At 40.2% G+C, this 27,987-nt stretch overlaps 1 protein-coding gene across 1 annotated transcript in view; it reads left to right on the top strand.

The window, feature by feature from the left end:
• The window catches only part of PIP4K2C (phosphatidylinositol-5-phosphate 4-kinase type 2 gamma), a 32,159-nt gene extending 10,304 nt beyond the window's left edge, over nucleotides 1-21,855 (top strand). Inside the window, exons 3-10 of the mRNA XM_075199364.1 lie at nucleotides 9,494-9,590; nucleotides 12,007-12,153; nucleotides 13,175-13,321; nucleotides 14,134-14,172; nucleotides 16,471-16,584; nucleotides 18,997-19,246; nucleotides 20,222-20,325; nucleotides 20,751-21,855. Of these exons, the coding sequence (XP_075055465.1) occupies nucleotides 9,494-9,590; nucleotides 12,007-12,153; nucleotides 13,175-13,321; nucleotides 14,134-14,172; nucleotides 16,471-16,584; nucleotides 18,997-19,246; nucleotides 20,222-20,325; nucleotides 20,751-20,831 (979 nt within the window). The 3' untranslated portion in view covers nucleotides 20,832-21,855. The remainder of the gene's footprint in view (nucleotides 1-9,493; nucleotides 9,591-12,006; nucleotides 12,154-13,174; nucleotides 13,322-14,133; nucleotides 14,173-16,470; nucleotides 16,585-18,996; nucleotides 19,247-20,221; nucleotides 20,326-20,750) is intronic.
• The last annotated feature ends 6,132 nt before the right edge of the window (nucleotides 21,856-27,987 follow it).

Below are 27,987 nucleotides of genomic sequence, written 5' to 3'. Positions count from 1 at the left end.
GCTGCAAAGGAAGTAGGCACACACATTAATAGTTCCTTATAATCCATAGTATCCCAGCAGATGTGGGACTAATACAGTTATAGAATGAAAAAAATTATGGGACATACCTAAGCGTATATACAGATCATATTCAATCATTAAAACCTGCAAGTTCCTTAGTTACTACCCCGGGGATATTTGTGACGTCTAAACTATTGTAGACTGTCGGAGTGACTAGTTTTGTAGGTCACACTCCACCTCTGATGCGTTTTCAACCCTTTTTTGTTCATCTATCTGACTATGGGCGTATGGAGGCTAAAATTAACTGTGTTGGTGAGAACCACACACAGTGTATGTTGTATACACAGTCAGATACTAAAAAAGAATATTTGACAACCCTTTCAGCGCTTCAAAATCAACTGCAGCAGTCAAATTCACTAGTAACTAACACACAAGTCAGAACATAGATAAAATATAATAAGTGCGTTATTCTGCAGTGTTTATCACCCAAAGGATAAATATTTTAAATGTATTGCATTAGATTCCTTTTTTGTTTGTTCACTATCGTACCTGAGGGTTTGTCGCCAATGCACTGGGGCGGTGATAAAGGACAGAATCTAATCTATATGAGAAGTTGAAAGAAAGGGTCTTGTGAGTAGGGCCTTTTAGGGGCACTTATTCTGTGAATAAGCGCCTGTGCATCTATATAAACAGTTTATTGGTGGATGTACAATTAGAATAGAGACCTCCATTATCCCTTGGATATACAGAGTTGCGCTATTCTGCTTTTATTTTGTTTTATGTTTGCAATCATCTGAGGACCCAAGCCGAATCATTGTGTTCAAAATCCCTGAATTTAATTATTACCAGCTCCTTTGTTCCTTCCTTTGGGTGATAAACAGCGCATAATAATTCACTTATATTATATTTTATATAGTCAGATGTTACACGTGTCGTCTAAAGGTAATGTGAATTTCAGCAGACAGTAAATGCTGCATCAGCATGACCTATAGAGGAAACTCTAGCCCAGGACAGATCACATTGTAGGATAAATTAATTCATCATCATCATTTATTTATATAGCGCCAACATATTCCGTAGCGCTTTACAATTGGGGACAAACATAATAAACTAATAAACAAGCTGGGTAAAACATACAAAGAGGTGAGAAGGCCCTGCTCGCAAGCTTACAATCTATGGGACAATGGGAGATTGATACATGAGGTTAAATATACATTTTGCATTTTGGCTCAGCCAGACTGCAAAGGTAAGGTGACTCATAAGCTATATGATCCTGTCACACAACAATGTTGGTCAGGGGGTAGTTGTCTTGTGTGAAATTGTGTAACAGGCTAAAGGTTGTGAGGTTAAGAGGGTGGTTGAGGAATATTATAAGCTTGTCTGAATAGGTAGGTTTTCAGAGAACGCTTGAAATTTTGTAGACCAGAGGAGAGTCTTATTGTGCGTGGGAGAGAGTTCCATAGAGTGGGTGCAGCCCGAAAAAAGTCCTGTAACCGGGAATGGGAGGATGTAATGAGGGTGGATGAGAGACGCAGATCTTTTGCAGAACAGAGTTGCCGAGTTGGGAGATATTTTGAGACAAGAGAGGAGATGTATGTTGGTGCAGCTTTGTTGATGGCCTTGTAGGTTAGTAAAAGTATTTTATATTGGATTCGGTAGAAGACAGGCAGCCAGTGTAGAGACATACAGAGTGATTCAACAGAGGAATAGCTATTTGCAAGGAAAGTCAGTCTTGCCGCAGCATGCAAAATAGATTTTAGGGGTTTGAGTCTGTTTTTGGGAAGACCAGTAAGGAGGGAATTGCAATAGTCAATGCGGGAGATGATTAGTGCATGAATTAAGGTTTTAGCAGTGTCTTGTGTGAGATGTGCGGATTCTGCAAATGTTCTTTAGATGTATGTAACATGATTTAGATATAGAGTCAATGTGGGGAACAAAGGCTAGGCGTGAATCAAGGATTACACCTAGGCAGCGAGCTTGTGGGGTGGGATTTATGGTCATGTTATCAACAGAGATAGAAATGTCAGGTATGCTCTTGTTGGCGGGTGGGAATATTATTAACTCTGTTTTAGAAAGATTAAGTTTGAGTTGACGAGAGGACATCCAAGATGATATGGCAGAAAGACAGTCAGTTACACGGGACAACACAGATGTCGAGAGATCAGGAGAGGCTAGATAGATTTGGGTATCATCCGCATAGAGATGATACTGAAAGCCAAATGAACTTATTAGATTTCCAAGAGAGGCGGTATAGATAGAGAACAGCAGAGGACCTAGCACCGAGCCTTGTGGTACTCCATCTGATAGGGTAAGCGGAGCAGAGGTGGCTCCAGAGAAATTAACCGTGAAAGAGCGATTAGAGAGGTAGGATGAGAACCAGGATAGAACAGTGTCTTGAAGACCTAGGGATTGCAGCGTTTGTATGAGAAGAGAGTGGTCAGTGGTGTCAAATGCAGCCGAGAGATCCAGGAGAATTAGGAGAGACTAATGGCGTTCAGTCTTAGCAGTGATCAGATCATTAACAACCTTGGTCAGCGCAGTCTCTGTGGAGTGTTGAGAACAAAAGCCTGACAGAAGAGGATCCAACAGGTTGTTTGCAGAAAGAAAGCGTGTGAGGCGAGTATAGGCAAGCCTCTCTAGAAGCTTGGAGGAGCAAGGGAGCTGAGAGATGGGACGGTAATTTGAGAGAGAGTTTGGGTCGGAGTTTTGTTTTTTTAGAATAGGAGTAATCACTGCATGCTTGTATAGTGATGGAAAGATGCCAGTAGAAAGCAAGAGATTACAGATTTGAGTTAGAGGTGAAATGAGCAGAGAAGACAGGGATCTACCAATTTGCGAGGGAATAGGATCAAGAGGACAAGAGGTAGAGTAGGAAGATAAGAGCGTAGAAATTTCCTCTTCATTTGTGGGAGCAAATGAAGAGAGGGTGTCAGAGGGTAGTGGGAAGGAATTGAGCTGATGGCTTGTTGAGGAAGAGGATACCATTTCTGATCTTATCAATCTTGTCCTTGAAGTAGGAAGCAAGATCCTGAGCACTGATAGTAGATGGAGGGTTCGGGGTGGGAGGATTGAGAAGATGATTAAATGTATTGAAAAGGCGTTTGGAGTTAGAAGCCTGAGCATAGATAAGAGATTGAAAGTATGTTTGTTTTGCAGTGTCCAGAGCATTTCGATAGGAGTGGTAGACAGAAGTATATGTGAAGAAGTCATTAGAGGTTCGAGATTTACGCCAGTGACGTTCTGCATTACGGGACAGTTTTTGAAGATTTCAAGTTGCTTTGGTGTGCCACGGTTGACATCGAAGTCGACGTGTAGTATGTAGTGTCGCTGGAGCCACTTGATCAAGGGCCGTTGCTAAGGTTAGGTGAAAATGAGGTACTGCCATCTCAGGGGATGAGAATGTAGAGATAGGGGAGAGAAGGTGTTGGAGAGAGGTGGAAAATTGTTGAAGATTAATAGAATTCAGATTTCTGTGAGTATGAGGAGGCTTGGTAGAGTTATACAGTAGAGGGGTTAGAGCAGTGGGGGTGAGAGTGTAGCTGATAAGGTGATAATCCGAGAGGGTAAAGGGTGTATTCATAAAACTAGAAACTGAGCATAGTCTAGAGAAAACAAGATCAAGGCAGTGGCCATCCTTATGAGTAGATGATTCAATCCACTGGGAGAGGTCAAGTGAGGATGTTAGAGAGAGTAGTTTGGATGCAGCTTTGGAAGGTGGGTTATCAATGGGGATGTTGAAGTCACCCATGATGATGGTGGGGATGTCTGAAGATAAGAAGTGAGGGAGCTATGCAGAGAAATCCTCAATAAATTGTTGGTGTGCTCCAGGAGGACGATAGATCACCGCAATACGTAGGGAGAATGGATTAAAAATGCGAATAGCATGTACTTCAAAAGATGTGAACGTGAGTGATGGGACATTTGGTAGAACTGTGTATGTGCACTGTGGGGAGAGAAGTAGTCCAACCCCACCTCCTTGTCTGCCTTCAGGTCTGGAGGTGTGGGTGAGATGGAGGCCACCATGTGAAAGTGCTGCAGGTGAGGCAGTGTCTGATTGCATGAGCCATGTCTCTGTTAATGCAGAAGGTTGAGGTTTTTTGAGAGGAAGAGATCATGAATGGAGGTAAGTTTGTTACAAACAGAGCGTGCATTCCAAAGGGCACATTTAAAGGACTTTGAAAGAGAGGGGAGGCAGGTGATGTGTTTGAGGTTTGCTATAGAACGGTAGTGCTCAGATTTATGTGTGTGAGGAGTGAGGGGGACCTGGATTAGGTGATATATCACCAGCTAATAGAAGCAGAGTGAGAGAAAGATAGGCAAGGGGATTGTAAGATGTGTGATTTTTTTTATTTTCTGGCGACAGGTGGAGGCTGTACTTGTTAGAGATAGTAAATAGGATAACAGTTCATGGGTGTTAAATAGAGGTGAGTGGAGTAATGCAGGTGCAATATTCATGAATGAGAAACCTTTAAGTGTGCATGGAGGCAGGTTCTTTTGTATGTGTAAATCATATTTGTCTATATTATGCAGTTGGTAAATGAACAAATGCCTTCTCCCCTACCCCATATACTGTGACCTGCTCTATGCACACAAAATGCAGGTGCGGGTTGTTTGCATTTCTTCTATTTAATGTTCCTGCTCTGGTCATTGCAGCTCCCTTGTTCAGAGGTTTTCATTTGATTTCAGCTATTTTGTGAGTTCTGCCAGACAGAACTGTTAGGAGGTGTTTTGTTGCTGTAACTACTAAGTAATGTGTTTTTTCATTTTGTGTTACAGCAGCAAGAAATAATGTGTGGGTTGCTCACAGACCTAACAAACTGCTTTGATGAAAGCATGTAAAACCAAAGCAATTACACTGCTGTCTGGAAGTAGGCATAAAGCATTATGAAGGAGTTGTTCTAAGCGACCTAAATGTTATATTTTAAAAACTGAAAGGGGCAGATCCTCTGGATCTAATGAATAAAATGTATTAATCCACTGCTGGAATAGTCCATCTGTAATCTATGACCAAAATATTGTGAAGCAATCCAGAATGTTACAGAAGAAAATAGCAAATTACTGTATATGTGAATGGTCTGGGGAATTAGCTGATGGTTACTTGAGCATGAGATTAGCTTGGTTTTACAGAAACTGTAGGATGCCAGTCCGTTTCACAACTGGTTTAAGTGCCATACAATACAAAAAAAGGAAATTGTTCCTTTGTGAAACACTAGTTTTATCTACTAGGATATAGTACAACTTTTTGTGAGCTTAAAGGATAAGACCACTTTTCTCTTACATCCCTTGGGGGACACCGGGACCTTGGGGTATAGAGTAGGGCAGGCGAATGCTGGCACTTTAACTTTTAGTTAACTACAGCTCTGGCTCCACCCCCTCTATACCCCACCTCCTGCTAGAGGTCAGTCTAGTTAAAGTGCCCGGCGAAGCCGTTCTTACTTTTTTTTTTTTATGATTTTATTTCTTTTATGTGTAGCGGAGACTGCGGTCTCTGAGGTCTGACAGCCGGCGGCTCATTCAGCCCCGTAGTCGGCTGTCAGTGAAGACTCCCCGCTGCAGGTCATTAATTCATTTCTACTCTCCCGCGGCTGCGGCTGGCGGGGAGAGTCTGTGGCAGTGAGTGGGAATGTCTGTAAAGCGCACAGCACGGACGGCTGTGCGCTGTTAGCGGGAAGGGGGGGGGAGCGGAGGTGCCGTGTAGGTCCTCCTTGTCTGCCTGCTCCCTCTGCCGTATATTTGACCCTCCATGGAGCCAGACACAGTCTATGGTGGCTGGGGTCTGTTCTCTAAGTACAGAGAGCATGCTGTCTGCACACACTGCGTCTGGAGGGTTGGCAGCAGGTAAGTGAAACTCTCAGTGGGTTCCCTGAGCTGGCTGTTTTTTCCTTAAAGCAGTCTGTTTAATTGGGTAGAGATAAGAATGGTGAGCCAGGGTTACAAGATCGATCTGTTCGGTCTCCCTCCCAGACTGTTTTTCACCACGGGGCTTCCAAGAAAGCGGTTGGCTTTAACAGAGGCGATTCAATCCCTTCTGTCTGCTGGAGTGATTATTCCGGTTCCTCATTCTCAAAGAGGTTTGGGGTTTTATTCCAATCTTTTTCTTGTGACAAAACCCGACGGCTCCTTCAGACCGATTCTCAATCTAAAGGCTTTGAACACTCAGATAAGAGTGTCCAGCTTCAAGATGGAATCTTTACGCTCGGTAATTCTCGGCATGGAACAGGGAGAATTTATGGTGGCTCTAGACATCAAGGATGCATATCTCCATGTGCCCATTTGGAGGGGTCATCAGTCCCTGCTGAGGTTTGCAGTTCAGTTAGAGCATTTCCAGTTTCAGGCTCTTCCGTTCGGTCTCGCCACTGCTCCACGAATCTTTACCAAGATCATGGCGGTGATGGCTGCTTTGCTAAGGGCCAAGGGGATTACAATCATCCCCTACCTGGACGATCTGCTTCTAAAGGCAGACTCTTCGCAGAAGCTTCTGTTACACATTCAGATAGCAATCCAAACCCTGGAGTTGCACGGTTGGATTATCAACTTCAAGAAATCCAAGTTGATCTCATCACAGCGGATGGTGTTTCTGGGTCTTCTATTCGATACCCGTCTGAGACGGGTATTTTTTCCTCAGGACAAGATTTTAGCCTTACAGGGGATGGTGAAATCCCTGTTGATGGCAAGGAGGCCCCCCATTCATTTTGCGATGAGGCTTCTGGGCAAGATGGTATCGTCATTCGAAGCGATCCAGTTTGCTCAGTTTAATGCACGGCAGTTTCAGTTGGAACTTCTGTCGCAATGGAAGAAATCTCATCGAAATCCGGCGAGTCAGGTTTTTCGTCTCTCCGCAGACGCGCCAGTCGCTGATCTGGTGCCTACACAGGCAGAATCTCTCCAGGGACCGCTTTGTTCTCCATTTGGAATTGGAATCTAATTACAACAGATGTCAGCCTTCGGGGTTGGGGGGCTGTATGTCTTCAGGCTCAGTTTCAGGGGCTTTTGACTCAAAAGGAGTCCAAGCTTCCAATAAATGTCTTGGAACTGCACGCAGTGTTTCACGCTCTAAAAAGTTCGCAACATTTGCTGCAGGGAAAGCCAGTAAAGATCCAATTGGACAATGTCACAACAGTGGCATATCTCAATCATCAGGGCGGCACCAGGAGTCCTCTGGCCATGAGGGAGACTCACAGGATATTTCTGTGGGCAGAAGCTCACGTTTCGGCAATCGTGACCGTATTCATTCCCGGAATAGAAAATTGGGACGCTAACTTCCTAAGTCTGCAGACTCTACATCCCGGGGAATGGTCTCTCCATTCGGAGGTGTTTCAACAGTTGGTGATGAAATGGGGTCAACCGGATGTCGACATGATGGCATCTCGGTTGAATCACAAGGTTCCCCGCTACTGTTCCCGTGCGAGAGATCCCGGGGCAGTCGTGGTAGACGCTATGTCCGTCCCTTGGAAGTACCACTTAGTGTACCTTTTTCCTCCGAAAGCCATGCTTCCGCGAGTACTGAAAAAGGTGAAGAGAGAGGGTGTTCCAGTGCTTCTAGTAGCGCCGGATTGGCCGCGCAGAGCTTGGTATACCGATGTGCTCTTCATGGCAGGAGGTCAGTCGTGGCGGTTGCCGATTCGCCCAGATCTTCTAACCCAGGGTCCCTTTTGTCATCAGGGTTTGCATCGTCTGGCTTTAACGGCGTGGCTGTTGAAGCCAGGATCTTAAGAGCTAAGGGGTTTTCGAGGCGGGTGGTTCAGACCATGCTTTGTGCTCGAAAGCCAGCTTCAGCCAAAATATATCATTGAGTTTGGAGGACATATATTGGTTGGTGCAAAAAGAAGGGGTATCCTACATCTTTTTGTCTGGCTAGGTTACTGAGGTTCTTGCAGGACGGCTTGGATGTAGGTTTGCGTCTTGGTTCTCTTAAGGGTCAGGTGTCAGCTCTTTCAATTTTCTTTCAGAGAAAACTTGCTGTTATACCTGATGTGCAGACTTTCATTCAGGGTGTTCATGTTCAACCTCCTTATATTCCTCCGGTCCCACCATGGGATTTGAATTTGGTGTTGAGGGCTTTACAGCATCCTCCATTTGAGCCTTTGAATTCAGTAGATTTCAAATTTCTTACTTTGAAAACGGTTTTTCTTTTAGCCATTTCAACGGCACGCAGAGTTTCAGAGCTTGCGGCTTTGTCTTGTAAGCCTCCTCTGCTAGTTTTTCATGAGGATAGGGCAGTTCTTCGAACTAAGCCATCCTTCCTTCCAAAGGTTGTCTCCAAGTTTTATCTGAATCAGGATATTGTCATTCCGGCTCTAACTGATTCCTCGTCTTCTGATAACTATGACTCTATTCGTTATCTTGATGTGGTTCGTGCCTTGAATTTATGTTAAAAGATCGCAGGAGTTTCGTAAAACTGAGGATCTTTTTATTCTTTACGATGCTCACAAAAGAGGCTGGCCAGCTTCTAAGGTGACCATTGCTAGGTGGATTACGGCTGTTATCCGCCAGGCTTACAACGGGGCTGGGGAGCCTGTTCCTGATAATCTACAGGCGCATTCTACAAGATCTGTAAGTGCTTCCTGGGCGGCACGTAATGGTGCCTGCAGTGAACAATTGTGTAAAGCGGCCACGTGGTCTTTTGTACACACTTTCACAAAGTTTTACAGATTTAATGTGTGTGCCTCTAGGGATGCAAGTTTTGGGAGAAAGGTGCTTCGGGCCGTTTCTTCTGAGCGTTCCCTCCCGTGAGACAGCTTTGGGATGTCCCCAAGGTCCCGGTGTCCCCCAAGGGATGTGAGAGAAAATGGGATTTTTATACTTGCGTAAAATCCGTTTCTCTTAATCCGTTGGGGGACACTGGGCGCCCACCCTTAACGCTCTGGTTTTTCCTTCTGTTTGACATGTTTGATTGTTAAGAGAATGTTGTGTGAAGTTTATTCTCTTTTCTTTGGTTCTCTCTATCTCCCTTTCTGTGGGCTTGGTTAAACATAGACTGGCCTCTAGCAGGAGGTGGGTGGGGGTGGAGCCAGAGCTTTAGTTAACTAAAAGTTAAAGTGCCAGCATTCGCCTGCCCTACTCTATACCCCAAGGTCCCGGTGTCCCCCAAGGAATTAAGAGAAACGGATTTTACGTAAGTATAAAATCCCATTTTTTTTTTTTGTGTGTTTACCCTTAGCCTAAGATTGTTTCACTTCGTAGCCTCTAGCCGTGCATCTAACAGCAGTACCTGCAATGTAAAAGTCTCCTTTTCAGAGAGCGCTGCATTTATAGCCACCAGCAACACTGCATAATCTGCCAGGGTTTGAAATCTACAGCACTAATATTGCAAGAAGAAAGTTATGAAGGGGGTATTTACTATAGTGACCATTTTGGTGCATTGGATTTATTTTTGTGTGGGTTTGTTTTCTTTAACATAAATAGGTGGTCTAATCCTTTTTTAGGGTTATGTTGATACTTGTTTCCTTACTGTATATATGGGTCATGTAACTGTATTTGCTCTTTACTTCAGGGAGAACTTACCTAGTCACTTTAAATTTAAAGAGTACTGTCCACAAGTTTTCAGAAATCTCCGTGAACGGTTTGGAGTGGATGACCTGGATTATCAGGTAAGCTACAGACAAAACTACTGGTGGACTCTATGACCCTTAGGGTAAACTGATATGTGCATAAACATTTCTGTAATGAGAACCCAGTGACTATCTACAAAAAGCTGTTACAGCACACTGTACACCTTTTTACCAGCTAAAGATATGCTTTAAAGGGACAGTTAACACTGAGGCCGAATTAACTCGACTTAATGTCCTTCTGTTCTAATAAGTTGATAGATTTTGTTGGCTTACTGCGCAGAGTTTGTTGCTTGTTAATTACAAGCTTAGTAACGCGGATTTATGTGCTGAGTTTTAAACGTTACTGAAGTCGCACACTAAGTACTTCTACATTTCAGATTTTCTTCAATTTTGGGAAAGCATCCGTAAAATCCTCTTTATTAAAGCAAATCTTCTTATCCAAAAAAATCTTTGAATTGTCAGAAGCTCTAGTGTAAAAGTGGTGCTGGAAAATACTGTTGGGTTTATTGAGGGTTTTGGTTTTTTTCTACCAAGCAGCAGAACTTATTCCATTCTGGAAAGGATCATATATTAAACTAGATCCTGACTGTCTGATTTTTATTGTGCCGTGTAATGCATTAGTTTGGTCTGTTTCATTGAGTAGTCACTTAATGAGACGAACTGTACCTTTTTTTTTTAGCCTGATATAAATATTAAGGGATGACTATATAACAAATTTTCTTGTTACAGGAATTTCACATAATGTCTTGGGCTCTAATCACTCTCTCTGTATAGTACAGTTATTTGCTTTATCTTTACCATAATTCCTTTATTTTCTTCCAGAACTTTGTCAGGCTAGTGAAGGGAGGGTGACAGTGGCATAACCTATAACTCTGTCTAGTGTACACATTCTCTTTTTGTAGGCACAATTGGCACAGTAAACTTGAGGTTGGTGTCCCCCCCCCCCCCCCCCCCCCCCCCCCTTAAGCGTAGCACTGTTTTCATTTAACTTGAACATGAGGCCCTAACTTTTGTTTATGATCTGGTGTTTGTGGTTTGTTTTGTTATTTTTGTTATGTACCCCTCTAACTTAACATTGATTTATCACAAGAAGTAGGTTTGTTATGTTTGGTCACCGCTAACCTTCACTGACCTGGGACCATCATATTGAAAGCCAACTTTTATTGAGTGCTAGGTGTTGCAGTAAGAATCAGCTAGGCCTTGGATTCTTAATCTGTTTTTACCTGAATCCAGATATATCGCAGTAACTCAGCAATCTAAATATAAAGTATGTCCACATACAGGTATGTGATCTCTAATCTAGAAAGTCATCAAGAAACTTCTGAAAACTAGTCTGTGATTTGGGAGGGGAATTTATTTTTTCGGTTTGTGGCTTTGTCATATACACAAACCTCATTGCGGTAGTGTATTGAAAGATGGTCTGAATGCAGTACTTTATGGCTTAAAGAATCCTTTATGTAATAGGCCTCAGACTCCATGGTTCCTTTGTCCAGAACCCCCTTTTAAAGTACTAGTCTACGCCCTTTGCATGCAACAAACAGTGCAAGTCAATTTGGGATACCGAACAGATGAGTATTTTGGAAACTGCAAGGTTTTCTGACATCGCAACCCTGTCGCTACATTAGTTGGGATGTAGGAAGGTACGTTTTTAGTTTTTAAGTCCAATTTTAGATTGGTCATTTAGGTGTTAAACTACTTTACTTGCCTGCTTTATTTTTAGTGTAGATAATTACTTAAATCTAATCAGTTGTGAAAGTCTTGCAGTAGTAACATTGATTATAAATGGGGGTGAGTGACTTGGTGTCTAGCTTGGACATGACTTTATTCCCTCCATCCAGTTTTAGTTCCTGCTTACTTGTTCTGACAATCCTCTTCTGACAAGCACTGCCCCTCAATATTTGTCACCTAGTAAAGCAATTAGCCATTGTAACCTAACGAACTTGGGATATGTGTAAGGATGGTAAAGAAATCTCCTCCCCTGTGTATTGCTCTAGGACACAGTACAGCTATCTTTCACCTAGCATTACTATCGGCCATTGAAAAATGGAAATCAGTGTTGCTCTTTCAATCTAACTCTTCTGGTATCCAGTCGTATAAACGAATGATTGGTTTTTAGACACAAACGTGTGGGCATAACCATTCTACCCTTAGGTCTTCCTGCTGATTTAGTTTCCGTGCGATTCTCAGACTGTGGTTTGCCTTTATTTCAGTTTTTTGGTGTGATTGAATGTGTAGGACCCTCTGTGCACACAATCCTTTTCTTGCTTCCAATCTGTTTACATATAGGTGGAATGTTGAGCCTCCCCCCCCCCCCCAACATCTTATTAAAGCTATTTTGACACTTAAAATAATGAATTCCAGCTTAGAAATGTATATATTTATAATGGAAGACTTGAACACCACACATGCGGTGTCCCTGATGAATTGTCTTTTTACTCCTCTGTTGTTTTTCCAGGTCTCCTTGACACGTAGTTCACCTTACACTGAAAGTGAAGCTGCTGATGGTAGATTCCTCCTGTCTTACGACAAGACTCTGGCAGTTAAAGAAATATCCAGTGAAGATGTTGCAAACATGCACAGTATCCTATCTGACTACCACCAAGTGAGTATGGCTGCCCCATCAAGATGTACATTATTGTGACCATGGCATGGATAATTCACTGCAACAGAGGCAGTACTTGTTTTGTTTTAGTTTTTTTTGGGGAGGAGATGTGGGTTTTTTTTTTTTTTTTGTTTTGTTGTTTTTTTTACTTTTAGGTAGAGGAACTAAGTTTCTGACAGATCTGCAGTTGGCTCAGTAACCTTCATCCTGAGATATATTCATTTCAAATGATGGCTTTACTTGATTTTTAATATTCTCAGATTGAATAATATACCAGCAATGTTTATTTGAACAGGAGTCTGGTTTTTTTTTTTCAAATGTAGTTTTATTGAGCACAAGTTTAGTTTTTGATTATTTCCACTGTAAAGAAATGTTGTCATAGTTAACACTACCTTTATAATATGTAGAAGGCAGAATGCAAAAGATCGCATTTACAGAGCCATAAGTAATATGAACATGTTATGGGTTGGGCCTGTCCGTGTCCTCTTGCTACGTTTATGTGCGCAAATAATTGCTTGAAAGTATATATTGTTAGCGGTAACGTTAAAACTAGGAATTTTGTTATAAGCTTGAGTGCACCTGTTAACACAGCTTTGTTTTGGCCATTCGTAATGCTCCAAGGACTATATTTTAATTTGCCAAAGATTTAAACGCCACCATAGATATATTTACTGTTTTGTTAAAGAAAGCTGCTAGTTGACGTTGGGGATGCAAGGCATGGGCTAAACACAATGCATGTAGGTTAAACAGTGCTTGAGGATTACAATGTTTAAACATGTTCCTCCCTAATATAAACCAGTTTTCAGTGATCATACAATTAATGTGTATATGTGTGTGTGTGTATATGTGTGTGTGTGTGTGTGTATGTGTATATATATATATATATATATATATATATATATATATATATATATATATATATATATATATTATAATGTGTGTGTGTGTGTGTGTGTGTATGTATGTATTTTTTTTTTTCAGTTAGCATGTTGCAAACTCAATTGTTTTTCCTTCCCCCTAGCACATTGTGAAATGTCATGGTGGCACACTGCTGCCTCAATTTTTAGGGATGTATCGCTTGAGTGTAGACAACGAAGACTTTTATATGCTGGTAATGAGAAATATGTTCAGCCACAGGCTTACAGTTCACAGGAAGTATGATCTTAAGGTGAGTACGCATTATGGCTTTGACACAAGTTTTTGTTAATGTCTCTTCACACTCAAGTCTGAGGTAGTGATCTGAAAAGTATCTACTCTATACCATACATGTCAGTCATTTTATTTTTACTAGCAGCAATGTGGGCAGTGGGTTTTGTTTTATATTTAATATACATACTTCCTATATTTTTAATTCACAATTAACTCTGTCTGATTTAATCATTTTAAAGATAATGGTTTGATTGCTATAGGGCATTGTATTCCGTTTTGGGATTAGACACTGCAGTCTCGGGAAGATTACCCTATATTGCAGCTTCTGTGGCCAACATTAATTTGAGTACTTATGTTTTTCTTGGCTTTAAAAGCTATAGAGGTAAATGTGATATTTCCAGTGCACTAGTATTTTCAGTAATACAAGTGAACACCACAGACATTATGCTTGTGCCCCTATCATGATACTTACAAGTAATGCAATGGTGGTTCCGTTGAGCTGCTGGATTTGTAATGTAAGTAACTACATGATTCTACTGGATTGTTAAAGCACTTACATTTGGGCTCTGAGCTTCATGGCCCATGTTAACAGATGTTTATTTTAGCCCTAGGGATTTATGCGGTTCACCTATAATTATATTGAGAAAATGTTAATATTTGCGATGCTCCTTTTTATGTATCGTTAATGCAGACTTGTGTTCTGTGTAGAGTGGATGTCAAGGGTGGTATATTGGGTAATAGTAGGTATTGCTGTAGGTGACAGCTTACAGCTGCATGTAGATATCAGATCTCTGAGGTGTCTGATGTTCTATACTAATCTTGTTTTCCCAGGGATCTTTGGTGTCTCGTGAAGCAAGCGATAAAGAAAAGGTAAACACAATGAATTTCAGGGGGGATAAATATAGTTATTTTCTTGTATTTCTATGGCCTGCTCTACTTAATTTATTTCTCATATCTCATGGTTATGTAGTAAAAGATACTTGACATTGTCATTGACTTTGAAATTGACATTTAGGTCTCTGCTGCAATTGTAAAATTCACCATATTGGGTCTATAAAGGGTTTTAATCTTGGGCATCTTAAATACAGATTTAAACACCAGTATGTATCTAGCTTATGTAACACAAGTTAAGCATTTGTAAATGGATGTGAAAATAAAATTAATTGTACCAAATTAAATAGATATATGCATTTTATGTGCATATAACTTGTGTTGTGCTGCAGTGCATCTTCTGTGCGCTGCTTGTTCCAGTGCGTCAGTATGTTAACACAGTTGAAAGCTTAAATTTATCACATTAGAAACCTATTGCAATGAGGGGATTAAGAAGAATTTCAACATGTGCTGGTGTCAAACCAGGAAGCAATTAAAGCTAGGTTTATGTTATAAGACAATTTGTAACTACATGCGTAATGCTTAGACAACTGCAATGTGGTTTAAATGCAGTTTTGCTTGCATTTTAATATGCAATAAAAACACTTTTTAAACACCAGTGTGCATGTAGTGTTATGGTTTTAAAAGTTGATAGTTGAGCTTCTGAAGTTGAATTCTGTTCTCGCAGTGCAATGCAATTGGTTATTTTATTGTTGACCAGACTGCATCGACATTGCTATACATGTGTGCATGGCCAGAAATGCTTCCTGTAGTCCCATTATTTTGCTGTATAGCATGCACATAAGGATAGTATTGGATTTAAACTCGTGTAAATGTTACTAGTTGCTCTTTGATATAAGGCAACTTGTATTCCAGATAAAGTATGTGTTAAAACATCTAAATGTGTTCTTGCAGTAGTTCTTGGTGTTTAAAGCATTACTGAATTTGGATTCTAGTATTTGCTTGTCATTTTCTGCCATATAAAGTAAATCCCATAGAAGTATAAACGACCATATTTGGTGGTCATTAAAAATAGAGCTCTCAGAAAGAACAGTTGTAGACAGCTATAAATAATTTCAACATTACATAATTTGCCAGTCCATTTTTTCCCTTAGGAAAATCTTGTGTAACTAGACAGAGCTACTCTGATTCCATGGTTTATAATGCTGGCAAACGCCCTGTCGCACACCTTCTTTTTTTTTTTTTTTTTTTTTTTTTTTTTCTTCTTCTTCCTGGGTTTGGTCATACAAATATTATGCCTACGTGTATTCTCTTACAACTAAAATTAGCGTTTTTAATTGGGCGTTAAATGTGAGTCTGTAAGTAACAGTCGCATATATAAGTTAAAGGGGGAATTCGGTTAGCAGTAAAGTGCCGCCTAACATCTCCTCAGTGTCCAGCTGCGCACTCTGCTGGCAAATACGGTGCATAATCTCCGCGAGGGAGAATGAGTGGAGATTTGAGGAACTCCGAGGTGATTTGTATGCGCAGACTGTTGTAGAGACATCACGGCACCTCGCAGCCAAATGTCAGGGTCAGGTGTAAAGATATTTTAGAAAAGGCTGTGACTCTGGTGGGGCTTTTCCCTGCTGCCCAATGAAGAATCCTGCAACAAGTATCAGAGTCTTAAATAGATGATTCCAAAACAAAATGGGTGATGACCACAAAACCTAAAACGCTGGTTGATTCTGTCTGGTTAGGTGTATTTAAACATTGACACGTGTATGTAAAAGATTCTTTACAGATGATCCTAAAATAAAAGCTGCATTTCTATAAAATATCTTGTAGTAGTGTAGCAACAGCATACTCCACAACACATTGCAATTGGGAACAAACAGTGATAAACAGGACTGGGTATTAACAAAGATAGAGGTAATGGGGGACCTGCTCTCAAGTTCACAATCTATAGAAGCATTCATAAAGAACATCATTTAGCTAAAGCTTTTATTCACGATTATTAGCTGTTTTCTGCTAAATATAAAGGTTGACTGCTGTGTGCCCTTCAGCAATAATACTCCACAGGAAGTCTGCAGTGTACAAGAATGTATTCCCAGATAAAACTATTATCAAATGTACCCCCCTAAGCTTATCTATTGTCATATCCGGAACAACAACTGCACGGCTAGGGGTAGCTGCTGCCTTGGGGAAATATTTTCCATGGTGGAAATACAGCTTGAAGTTAGTGACTTTCCATTTTTAAGTTTCATTGTAACTGAGAACTTTTTATTTTGCATTTATTTTCCCTTTTTCAATTTTCAACAACAAACTACACGTAAAGTTTTTCTTTTTCTTCTAAAGATAAAAGAACTTCCAACTTTAAAGGACATGGATTTCCTAAACATATGCCAGAAAGTGTATGTTAACGAGGAACAAAAGAAAGTCTTCATGGATAAGCTGAAACGAGATGTTGAGGTAGACTAACATCATGTATTTTGTGTGTTTAATCAGTGCAATATTTTATTATATATCTTATGCACTAGTAACTTGAATGTTATTTATTGTAACTGAAAATGACAAAGACTTGTCAATGCTATTGTTCATAGATGATATCTAGCAGCATCTTGCTACTTTTGATCTGTAGCAAAGTTTATACTTTACATAATTAGAACTAACAAAACACTAAGTTTAACTGGGTAAAAAGATCTCTTGCTAGGTGACCTTTTCTGGATCTAAAATATTAACTATCTTTGCTCCGAGTTGTAATAGAAAACATTGCTCACACACACTGTTCCTTGTTTTTCATGTCCTGTGGCTAACGTTAAGTTTCCTGAAATGACATTTAGTCCTTAGAACAAGATGTTCTTTTAGTAAGTGTGCAGTATCTGGCTCTTCAAGTATTGTAAGGTAGATCTGTGTACTGCAGAACAGAAAGGAACATAAACTGCCAACAAGGAGAAGCACTTCTGGGGTTATAGTAGTATCCAGTATAAGACATTTAAGGTCAGTCAACTCAGAATGCATCATGACTACGCCAGGAAAACAATTTAAAACTTAAACTCCATTGGCCCGTTAAGAATAATATTTAAAAGGTCCACTCTATTTAGAGGTCGATCTATCCGTTTGTTATTTAGTTCAGAAGTTACAATCATCATAAATTCCCTAAGCTCTCAACTACTAACTACATCTACTTATTTTAAAATTGGCTAATTTATGGCACTTTTACTCTGCTGAGCAAAATCCCTGTTTTTCCTATTCATCATTAAACAGAAACAGGTGGTTATCAGAGACTAAGTGAGACACAGGTTAGAGATAAGCCTAGGAGAGCATAAGGAATAGTATTTTTAGATGAGATTTGAGACACATAAGGGGGCTTTGTAAGGGAGAGAGAGTCATTTTGAATTGGATGCTGAAGGACATGGAAAGACAGTGTAGGGATTTGCACAGCAACAGATGCGAAGCGGAGAGAGAGCGATAGAAGTCTTGTTGTGGCATTTGACTGATTAAAGTGGAAATAGATGGGAAAGGAGAGTGCAGGTGGGTGGAAGTTCCAAGACCTGAAAGAATGAAAATGAATTTTGAGTAAGAAAAGGGTGTATTTGGTAAGTGGGGGAGACTGGATGCGGGGAATAAAGCACAGGGTGGAGTCAAGTGTGAAAACCATGGCAGCGTAAGCGATTCAATTTGATTGAATTTTTCGCACACATTGTAATAACTACGCATGGATTAATACAAATTAAATTCTAAATCTAATCTGTAACTTGTGTAAGCAGTTTGAGGCCCTGAAATGCTCTCCTACAGTGCCCCTAATGTTAGAGCATTGTTTTTACAGTGTCAAACATTCAGTTTGGATGTTTTCATTTGGAATTATGTAAAACTTGCACATTCTGTTTTTTGTTTTTTTTTTGTTTTTTTTTCCCTTCCTTGTGCTTATGAATGAGAAATATAGAACAAAATATGATACCAGAAGAGTCCTTTTATTTCCTGGGGAAAAAAAAAACAATTTTAAAATTCATCTGCCTAGATACAAAGCAAAAAATGGGGGAGGGTGGTGTTCTGATGAAACTGATGTGACACCAAATAATGAATAACGACCTGGCTTACTGGGTAAGCACACCAACCCCTTTTAGTACCATAGACTACAATTTAGGGGATTGGAAAGCCCCTTTCGTTATTACCTGTACACCCACCTCCCCATGTATTGCCCTCCCTTCCTGTCCTGTCCACCACTGAATAACAGATACACGTTTCTTCCCTGTCAGAGTTAATCTGATTCATAGGGCCAATCTGCTCCCATCTTACGACGACACTGGGGGGGGGGGGGGTGTGGGGTAGCATATTTACTATTTGGGGAGAGTTAGGCCACAATAAAAGAGAAATGTTTAAAAGTGAGTTACTCATTTTCTTTTTGAGCAATAAGCTAGTGGGACTCTTGGTCACAAAATATGTTTCGTTAATGGGTAGATCTGATAGCCGCAGTTATGAAAAGAAACGGGATGTAATTATTCCAAAGTGCTGGTGGAGTTACAAGTCCAACAATCTGTAAAACATCATGTCCTTCTGTCTAGATTTTATTTTAAGTGAAAGTAAAGGGAAAAACTAGTGGATAAAGTTGTTGTATTTTAGAATTCGTTAGTCATAGTTATGGACTTTTCAACTATTTATTATTCTTCCACTCTACACACACGTCCTCCAAGCTACCTTTTCTGATGCACGATTCTTTTCTTTTAGTTGTCGACCACAGAGAAGCATAGCTTGCCACTCCTAAATACATTCGTCTCGCTTTCTATGTTGGTTGTCTTTTTAAATCTGTAGTCCTTGTAGGTGTCTTGAGCATTTAAATATGGTAAATAATAATGGACTGATGGATGTTTTATTTGTAATTAGTTTCTCGTGCACTTGAAAATCATGGATTATAGTCTACTGCTGGGAATTCATGATGTTCTTCGAGCAGAGCAGGAAGAGGAGGAGGAGCTGGAAGAGGAGGAAGCTGAAAATGAGGGACTAGGACATGCGGCTGTTGGTTCTTACGGGACTTCCCCTGAAGGAATAGCTGGCTATCTGAATTCCCATAAACCTCTAGGCCCTGGAGAATTTGAGCCTTTCGTTGATGTATATGCAATCAAAAGCTCTGACAGTAAGTTCTACCAGTCCTTACATTTAGCAGACAAAACCCAGATTTTCAGGGGTCATACAAGGTTGAGTATTCTGCAGCAAAATTACAGAAACACCCAAAAGATCCTAAAGTTTTTGTTTTGTTCAGTAATTATTTATGAATAACCCCAGTTAAATTTAATGTTGGAAATTTATTCCTGGCTGACACTGTGTGAAAGGACACTAAAGACCAGAACCCCTGTCATTGGAGTCATCTTAGAGAAAGTGTATTACAATAACGTAACAGATGCATACTATATAGGGGTACTGCACAGTCTGTTGTGATATGTCAGGTTGTTAGAAGTCACTGAAGAGCTCCATGCTTATATAATGTGTCAGGCGTACAAGTATTCACACCATACATTATATAACCATAGATGGACACTGATTACTAGTGACAACTCACTGGGGCTAAGCTATGTTAAAACATAACTTACAATCAATGCGACTATTTAACATGCCGCCAGCACAGAATCGCGTGACTTTGAACACCGGCAGTATTATTCTTGGCTTTAAGGGTGCAATGGAAGGAGGCGGCGCCTGTATATTAGACGTTTTCATAACATTGTACAGGCGGAGCTTCCTTCCATTGCACCCTTAAAGCCAAGAATAATACTGCCGGTGTTCAAAGTCACGTGATTCTGTGCTGGCGGCATGTTAAATAGTTGTATTAATTGTTAGTCACTTTTGTTTGTCGGCAATTGATATTAACAGAATGTCTGGGTTACCAGATTCGCTGTGAAGATGTTGTCGGGGTAGTCATGGGAACATGACTACCACTGCAATTCACACCTGGTGGGTTGTCCCTGAGCCTTGTATATCTGCAATGCAGAGTGTTTTTAGTTTAAGTATTTAGAGATCTTTGCTAGGCTTGTCATACATCTATACATCCTGTATATTGGATATGCCATGTATTGGGCCTTGAGATAACATGCACTTGTTATATCTCTCCATACAGGTGCACCACAGAAAGAGGTCTATTTCATGGGACTGATTGACATTTTAACACAGTACGATACAAAGAAGAAAGCTGCTCATGCTGCCAAAACTGTGAAGCATGGGGTAGGTATCAATCAACATATCCCATCAGTGTTGTCTAACAGACCTCTTTCCCCAACAGTGTTGTATGCTGACATAGTTCTATAATATGAAGTGTCAACATTCTAATCTTCAGTTCATGTGGAGGCTCTGTCACGTAACCATAGATTTATTGGTGTTTTTTGTTGTATCTGTAGGTTTGTCTTATATTTGTCGTCTTCAGGACTGCGTAACTGTATGTGAACTGTATGTTTTGTAGTCCTGGTATATGCAAGGATTATATAGCTTTTTGGTCCCAGCATTTGGGAAAGTCTTGGTTGTATGCAAGTTACTTTCAAAAGAATAGGCCATGTATTCATATTTATGATTCTTTTATTTATTTTATGTTTATACTTAAATGTAATTCCTGTGTAAAACAAATCCCCTTACCAGTCTTATCTGTCTTCTAGGCTGGGGCTGAGATTTCTACTGTTCATCCTGACCAGTATGGAAAGAGATTCCTGGAGTTTGTCACAAATATCTTTGCATAAAACAAAAAGGATTTTTTTTCTATAAATTTGTTACCTTTCAAAAGACATCCCAATTTATCAGAAGAATGGCAGATCACCCTGCAAAATGGAAGTACCTACCTATTCTGAACTCTACTTTTTGGAGGAATAGAACATTTGTGGACCAAATAAAGAGGAAGACATAACATGATACAATGGTACTTGGCTGTAAACCTACTTTCTGGCAAATTACCAATGCTAGGGACGCAAGTTTAAGCATCCCTAATGCTCACCGTGGTACTAGCCATATAGGCTGCATTGTTATATTGGTCATGTTTTCACACCTTCCTAGTAATGTTACTACCTTTATAACAAATTTCCTTTGTATCTATTATATTTAACTTGCATCTGCTCCTTAGTAATTTAAGATTCTCTTACATGCAGAACATTCAGGGTCCCATTTAATTTTTTTTTTTTTAATTTTTTAGTTTTTTATTTACCACATAACCCCCCAAAACACTGTTTGGGTTTAAATGGACATCCGTTGGCCAATGGCGGTGATGTCAGTATGTGTGGTTATCGGCTCTCCATACAAACTGGTTCCCATGTGACACTTGTTGCTTTGCCAGTGCCCTGAGTAACTGGATACATTAAATTTTTTACCCAAAATGTGTAACCAAATGGACAGAGATTCATTCCCGGCCTTCAGGTCAGACAACCGGATCTGCCAGTCTATGCAAAATTTTACTAGCGAGAGAAAACTGACTAAATCTATATAAAATGTTCCCCAAGTCACAGTTGAAATGAAGGGGTTACCAATGTCACCCCATCAGATGCTAACTTATTTTTCTAGTACAGTTTAAGAAAATGAAAGTGAACGGCTGATAGTTGTATTCCTTTTCTGCAGTTAAATGTTGAACAGTTTTATGAAATGCCACTATAGGCCATGCAAACAACGGGGAGTGTTCTGTTTGTTTGTGTGCACCATGGTCGGCAATATATGGACAAAACTGAAAGAAACAAAAATTTAGAACTGCTATTAGTAAACATTCTGCTTGTTAATACAGATGCAGTCATTCTTCTCATTTCCTATTTCATTTTTGCATGTTATGAAGCTCTCCTATTCTCCTCTTGGTGTTGATTTATTGTGCTTGGACACAGGTGAATTTTTTAATATTTGAAATAATGCTCTTCCCACTTAGTCTCATTTTGCAGTAATTAAACACTACTGGGGAATCTATACATGATTCACTAGAATGACATTGACAGTAGAACTTTGGATGCCAAAGATGGTTGTCCATAGCTACACGTAACAGAAGCACAGTGTACAAGTGTAAGCTGCTAGCAGATCCAGTGCTCCATTGATATGATTTTTTTTTTATTTATTTTTTTTTGCAAGGTCAAAATACCACCAACATTGGGGTTAATCACACATAAGCATTAGACAGAAGGAGTATCTTTGACCAGCGTAGGAACAGTAGCACCCAATGTAGGGGTCAGACAAAATTAGACATTGTGATTGACCAGGGATTTTTGTTTATTAAAGAGAGCGAGAAGGAGAAGCAAACAGAATGAGAAAAGGAGAGGCTAATTCCCTGTTCGTAGATGTGAAAAACAAAGAGGAGAAAAAGCAGAGATGTGGAGGAAAAGGGTGAAGCAAAGTCACAAGAAAGGAGAATGGGGGGAGGGAGTGAGCGAGCGGGTCCCAAACCTTGGTGAAAGATCTCAACGAATAACACCGATCATGTATTCCATTCTCTGAGTTTGCCACACTCTATTAACAATAGTCTGGCTAGATGGAGGAGCCTGCTGCCACCAGTCCACAGCAACTTGGCACGTAGCTGCAGAAACAATACGACGTGTTAACGTATTCTGATGCTGAGTCACCAAGGGGGCCTCCAAGGGCAGAAGAAAAAATTTGGGTTTCAAGGGCATATCAATCTGAGGAATCAATTGAATCAGGTGTTTGATATCCGCCCAGAAATGTCACTTTTGGGTACGTCCACCATATGTGGAGGAAAGTGTCCTCCTGCGAGCACCCCTGCCAACAGCGATCAGAAGAGTCAGGGAGAATCTTATGATGACGCAATGGTGCATAATACCAGCGAAACAAATCTTATAGATGTTCTCTTTCCACAAATGGACCTGGAGGCAGCATTTTCATGAATCTCATACAATTTGTCATCTAGTTTCACCAAAGTCTCGTTCCCAAGCAAGTTTGTGAGGATCTTTTAAGGCCAGCTGAGGATGGGGCAAGTTCGTAGTAGAGGGCAGAAATTAGACCCTTTTGTGGAGGTACTCAGAGATTCAAAAGTGGTCAGAGACTGGAAGGAGAGGTGTGTTTTTTGACCAAATTATGGTAGTGACATAACTGCAAGAATTGATATAAATGTTTGGAGGGAATGTGAAAACGAGGTTGAATTTCAGAAAATTGAGGGAATGTCCTGGCACAGGTTAAGTCATTGAGATACCCAACACCACGTGAGCTCCATGGCTGAAACAGATTGGGAGCAGGTCCCAGAGGAAAATCGGGGGAGTTGAACAATGGCATCCATAGGGCCCATTGATATAATTTTTAATAAAAAAAAAATATATATATCACTGGTACCCTTTAAATGAGGTAAACCTCAGCAGAAGAGAGCATGTAGATTAAGTCACGCACATTTTTAAATATATTTAACTTTTTGTCATTTGTTATTGGAGTATACCAAAGCTCTACAATTTAGTTTTGGCATAACGTTTTACATGTCAAACGGTCTTCTGCTGTTTCATTTATGGTAATTGTGAATTACTGGGCAGACCTAGCGTTTATTGCAACTTCTAGGAGTGCGGATACACTTATACTAGCCTTGGGTTGATTTTGTTGCTTGGCCCAGGTGATGTGATCGATGGCCAATTTGGCCATGTATGTTGGTGACCAAATTGGGTGAGCTGTGACCTGTAAACACGGTCAGAAGATGACACAGACAGGTCGATCACAGTCATCTCAACTACCTTTACCAACCTAAAATAATCTATCAATTTTGATTTGGTTATAGGATATAGTGGGGTTTTTTTTGGAGAGACACTGCACTGTTGAGCCAGGTTCCTGATTATCAATGCCCCAGTGTGTTTGCTGGAATGTATGTGTGTGTATTTAATATACTCAGTAGCCACTTTATAAGGTACACCACTCTCGTGCTGGGAACAGCACTACAAATGTGGAATTCTTCATGGCATATATATTCAACGAGGTGCAGAAAGCATTCCTTGGAGATTCTGGACCACGTTAACATCATGGCATCACACAATTGTTGCAGATCTACCATTCCACCACATCCCAAATGTGCTCTGTTGGATTGTGATCTGGTGATTCTGGAAGCTGTTGGAGTACACTGAATTCATTGTCATGTTTGTGGATGCTTAACATGGAGCGTTGCCCTGCTGGGAGCACTGCCAACTGCATTTTGCATCAGAAATTGGGATTAGTCAGTCTGTCCAGTTCTATTGAGTCTACCCACCGTAGCCTCAGTTTCCCGTTCCTTGGTTCAATCTAGTGGGGTCTTCTGCTGCGGTAGCCCATCCACTTCAAGGTACTATGTGCTGTGCGTTCAGAGATGCTCATCTGCATGCATACCATTGTTGTAATGCCTCATGATTTTCCTCTTATCTCTGTCATTAATGAGGCATTTTTGCTCACATATCCCTTACTGGATGCTTTTTCTTGTTGTCTTTTGTGCAAGAGACCATGGTCAAAGTCACTGATCACATGTCTTCCCCATAGTGGTGTTTTGGTCTGACCAGCAACTGAACCTCTTTACCATGTCTACGTGCTTTTATGCCTTGAGTTGCTGCCACTTAGCTGGTTAGATATGTGCTGTAACAAGCGAGTGTATCTAACAAAGTGTGTGTGTATAATCTGTATTATTGTGTTTTCACTCCACTGGGATTAGAGATATTCGATTGAGGTTAAAATAATTTTCCACAACGGGCACTGAGCCCTTGTCTTTGTGCATTTAGCTATTAATAGGTCTTTACAATTGATAGTGTTCTTCACAATGTTTCTGTATGTGAATGTAGGATTTTGTTATTACTGATGGAGGAGGGGTGCATTTTATAGTATGTGGTTGTCTGCCGTAATTTATGAATCATTCCTCTGAATAGCAAGCTGTCTGTAGATGCACAGTGAGTCGGTCATTTTCTTGTTCTGCAAGAATAAGGGACAAAAAAATGTGGCTGGAGAACAAATTCTCATTTGAAAGTGCATTTCTTGGTCTCTTCAGGAAATGCATAAAGCAACTGTACTTTCCCATTAACGCATGGAAATTACACATACAGTAAAATAGTCAAGATATGATATATCTACCTTTCTAGCTTTAAAAGACCCAATAAACCTACAAAAGAAGCTGTCTTTTTATATAAAAAAAAAAGCTATTTGTTAAATTCACTACTATATGTCAGTAAAAGATTCCATACCTTGACAGCTTGCCATTTCTCATATGTATTTATATTTGTTGTAAGCTATTATTTTTAATAGCCGGTTACCACAAAAGGAAGCATTGAGTATGTTAACTAAGAGCGTTCTAACTGCAGTTCCGTTAAGTGAACAGCTGACAAGATGTAATACACTATGGGGCATATTCAATTAGCTTTTGGATTCGCGGTAACGCGCCGGAACAGCCGCGAAACGCAATACACGGTACCGCAATAACGTGGATTTTCGTTCGCAGCCCATAGGGTTGCGAACGAAAATCCGCGTTAATGCGGTACCGTAATACCCGCAAGAACGCGCACTTTTCGCGGCAACGCGCGTTACCGCGAATCCAAAAGCTAATTGAATATGCCCCTATGTGTGGGAGAAAGATCTGCCCTCACGATCATAACCATATCTGTTATTGTCTGTCCTGATAAATTCTCCTAAACGCATATATGTGAATAATATTGGTAGCGCTTTATATAAACTTGCTTTTATTGTGGGTTTAGTTGTCCTTTCAATTGTTCAGCAGAGTTTTGTATGTCCATTTATATACTCCTATAATATAGTATCATCATCACCATTTATTTATATAGCACCACTAATTCTGCAACTCCTTCCCATAAATCCTTGTCCCAGTGGAGCTTACAGTCTAAATTTCCTAACACACAGACAGCAATTTGATAGCAGCCACTTAACCTACTAGTATGTTTTTGGAGTGTGGGAGGAAACCCACGCAAACACGGGGAGAACATACAAATTCCGAACAGATAAGGCCATGGTCGGGAATTGAACTCATGACCTCAGTGCTATGAGGCAGAAGTGCTAACCACTTAGCCACCGTGCTTGCATTAGCCATAAATGCAAAAATGCAACATTCTCCATGGTATATACACTACATATAATAGGAGTATTATATGCTTCGTAGTCTCCAATTTCCTACATGCAGTACCTGTAAAATGGAATCTGTTGTCATGCGCTGCTTTTAAAAAGTAGTTCTTATGTAGTATCGCACAGACAATATCACTGGACTTTTATTATATAGGTACAATTTTTGCACAGTTGAAGTATAGTTCAAATTTGAAGTCTGTAAACAGGCGAATGTCTACATTTTTTTTGGTTTTCTTCATGGTAATTTCTATACCATGATACAAGCGTTAAAATGAATACTTGTGTTGTGTGTATAAATACTTATCACATAACCCAAAAGATCATGTTCTTTGCGATCGCATACCAAATGCTGGATGTGTGCTGGCCTGCCTTGAGTTCGTTTTATGTTCCATAGTATTGGTCCAGTGCATTTCCTATGGTTTCGTTACTCCTCAACAATTTGTCAAATGGCATAGGATAAACTGTGTTTACATCTTCGTTTTATCTCACCATTCCTATAATTGTGTCTTATGCTGTTTTGTAAATAGTCAGATTTTACCTCTTCTTTTGCACACGTACAATTCCATGACTGTAAAGTGTTGTACAAACAGGGGTAAGAATGTGCGATTAGACCATGCTGTTGTATGTTTCCATTTGGAAATATTTTTACTTTTATATAAAAGACTGTGTTAGAGATAAGCATCTCTAGCTACTCCCTGATCTAATATCTTTATCATATATTCCAACAGTCATACACTATATCACCTCCTCTATTTTGTCAGGAAACCTCTCCTGATTCCCTTATCTGTCACAAACCTCCCTCTGCCCACTCGTGACTTGGAAGCTTACGGTAAAAGAACACACAGGATTCCAGCTCAAATCTCCCACTCATCTCTTTCTCGAACTCTACAGATATACTGGTCCCTTTCCCAACACAGACACATGCTTCCACACCTCTCCACCAACTACCATCAGCTACGTATAAGGCCCGTAGTAAACCTATGACTTAATTCTCCGACTTAATTCTCCAATTGCGCACACTCTGTGCTCTGGTAGCTAAACGGTTAACCCTTCACACTCTGGTATCTAAAGAGTTAACCCAGCCAAGCAATCTCACTTCTACACAGGCAATGGATTCGTTTAGAGCAGTAAAGACAGAACTATTAAATTGTTAGTTAATATACAAAAGGTACAATGCTTACAGATAATAAAAAAACAATTAAACAAAGATTTAACAGAAATAAAAAATTGCAAACTGTTCTAAAAACAAGTGGAATGAAAGTACAGAGCATAATTTATATATAATCTGTATATCTGGGGATAGGCAGAAAAGATGGACAATTCTTCAATTAGATTGATCCCCAAGAAACTGACAATTTGCCCCTTCACTACACAGGTTTTTTTAAAGCAAAATAAAATGGGATGGGATGGCCTTTATAGGGGCAGTGTTAATGCTAATAAGGGGGGGGGGCAGGAATGTCTCCTAAGTGTCGCTATAGTTTGCTCACAAATATTCCAAAAGTTTTGACCTTTGGTAACCCTCCACAAATATATCCCAGAGACATGACTTCCCCTTCAATAAACCAATCCTAATCTCCTGCACGTTTAAATACCAAACATGATTGAATTATAACAATAGGACATCCCTTTCCCAAAGACATGTGACTATAGCTGTTCCTGGGTACCGCTAGTAAGTATAATTCACAATCCAGGTGTGATTTTTGCCCCTCAATATGGAGTGGCACACGTATTTCACAAAATATGAAATACGAAGACTTTTTTCTTTGAAGTTCATATTTCTGTATACCTGTATATGCAGCCTTCAAATGATGCCTTTGTCTGCAAGGATTGCAAGCTGTGAACGGCTCCAAAAAG

This window comes from Mixophyes fleayi, chromosome 2 (genome assembly GCF_038048845.1).
Source record: "Mixophyes fleayi isolate aMixFle1 chromosome 2, aMixFle1.hap1, whole genome shotgun sequence".
NCBI classification, from domain to species: domain Eukaryota; kingdom Metazoa; phylum Chordata; class Amphibia; order Anura; family Limnodynastidae; genus Mixophyes; species Mixophyes fleayi.
This window is presented reverse-complemented; position numbering and strand designations above follow the sequence as displayed.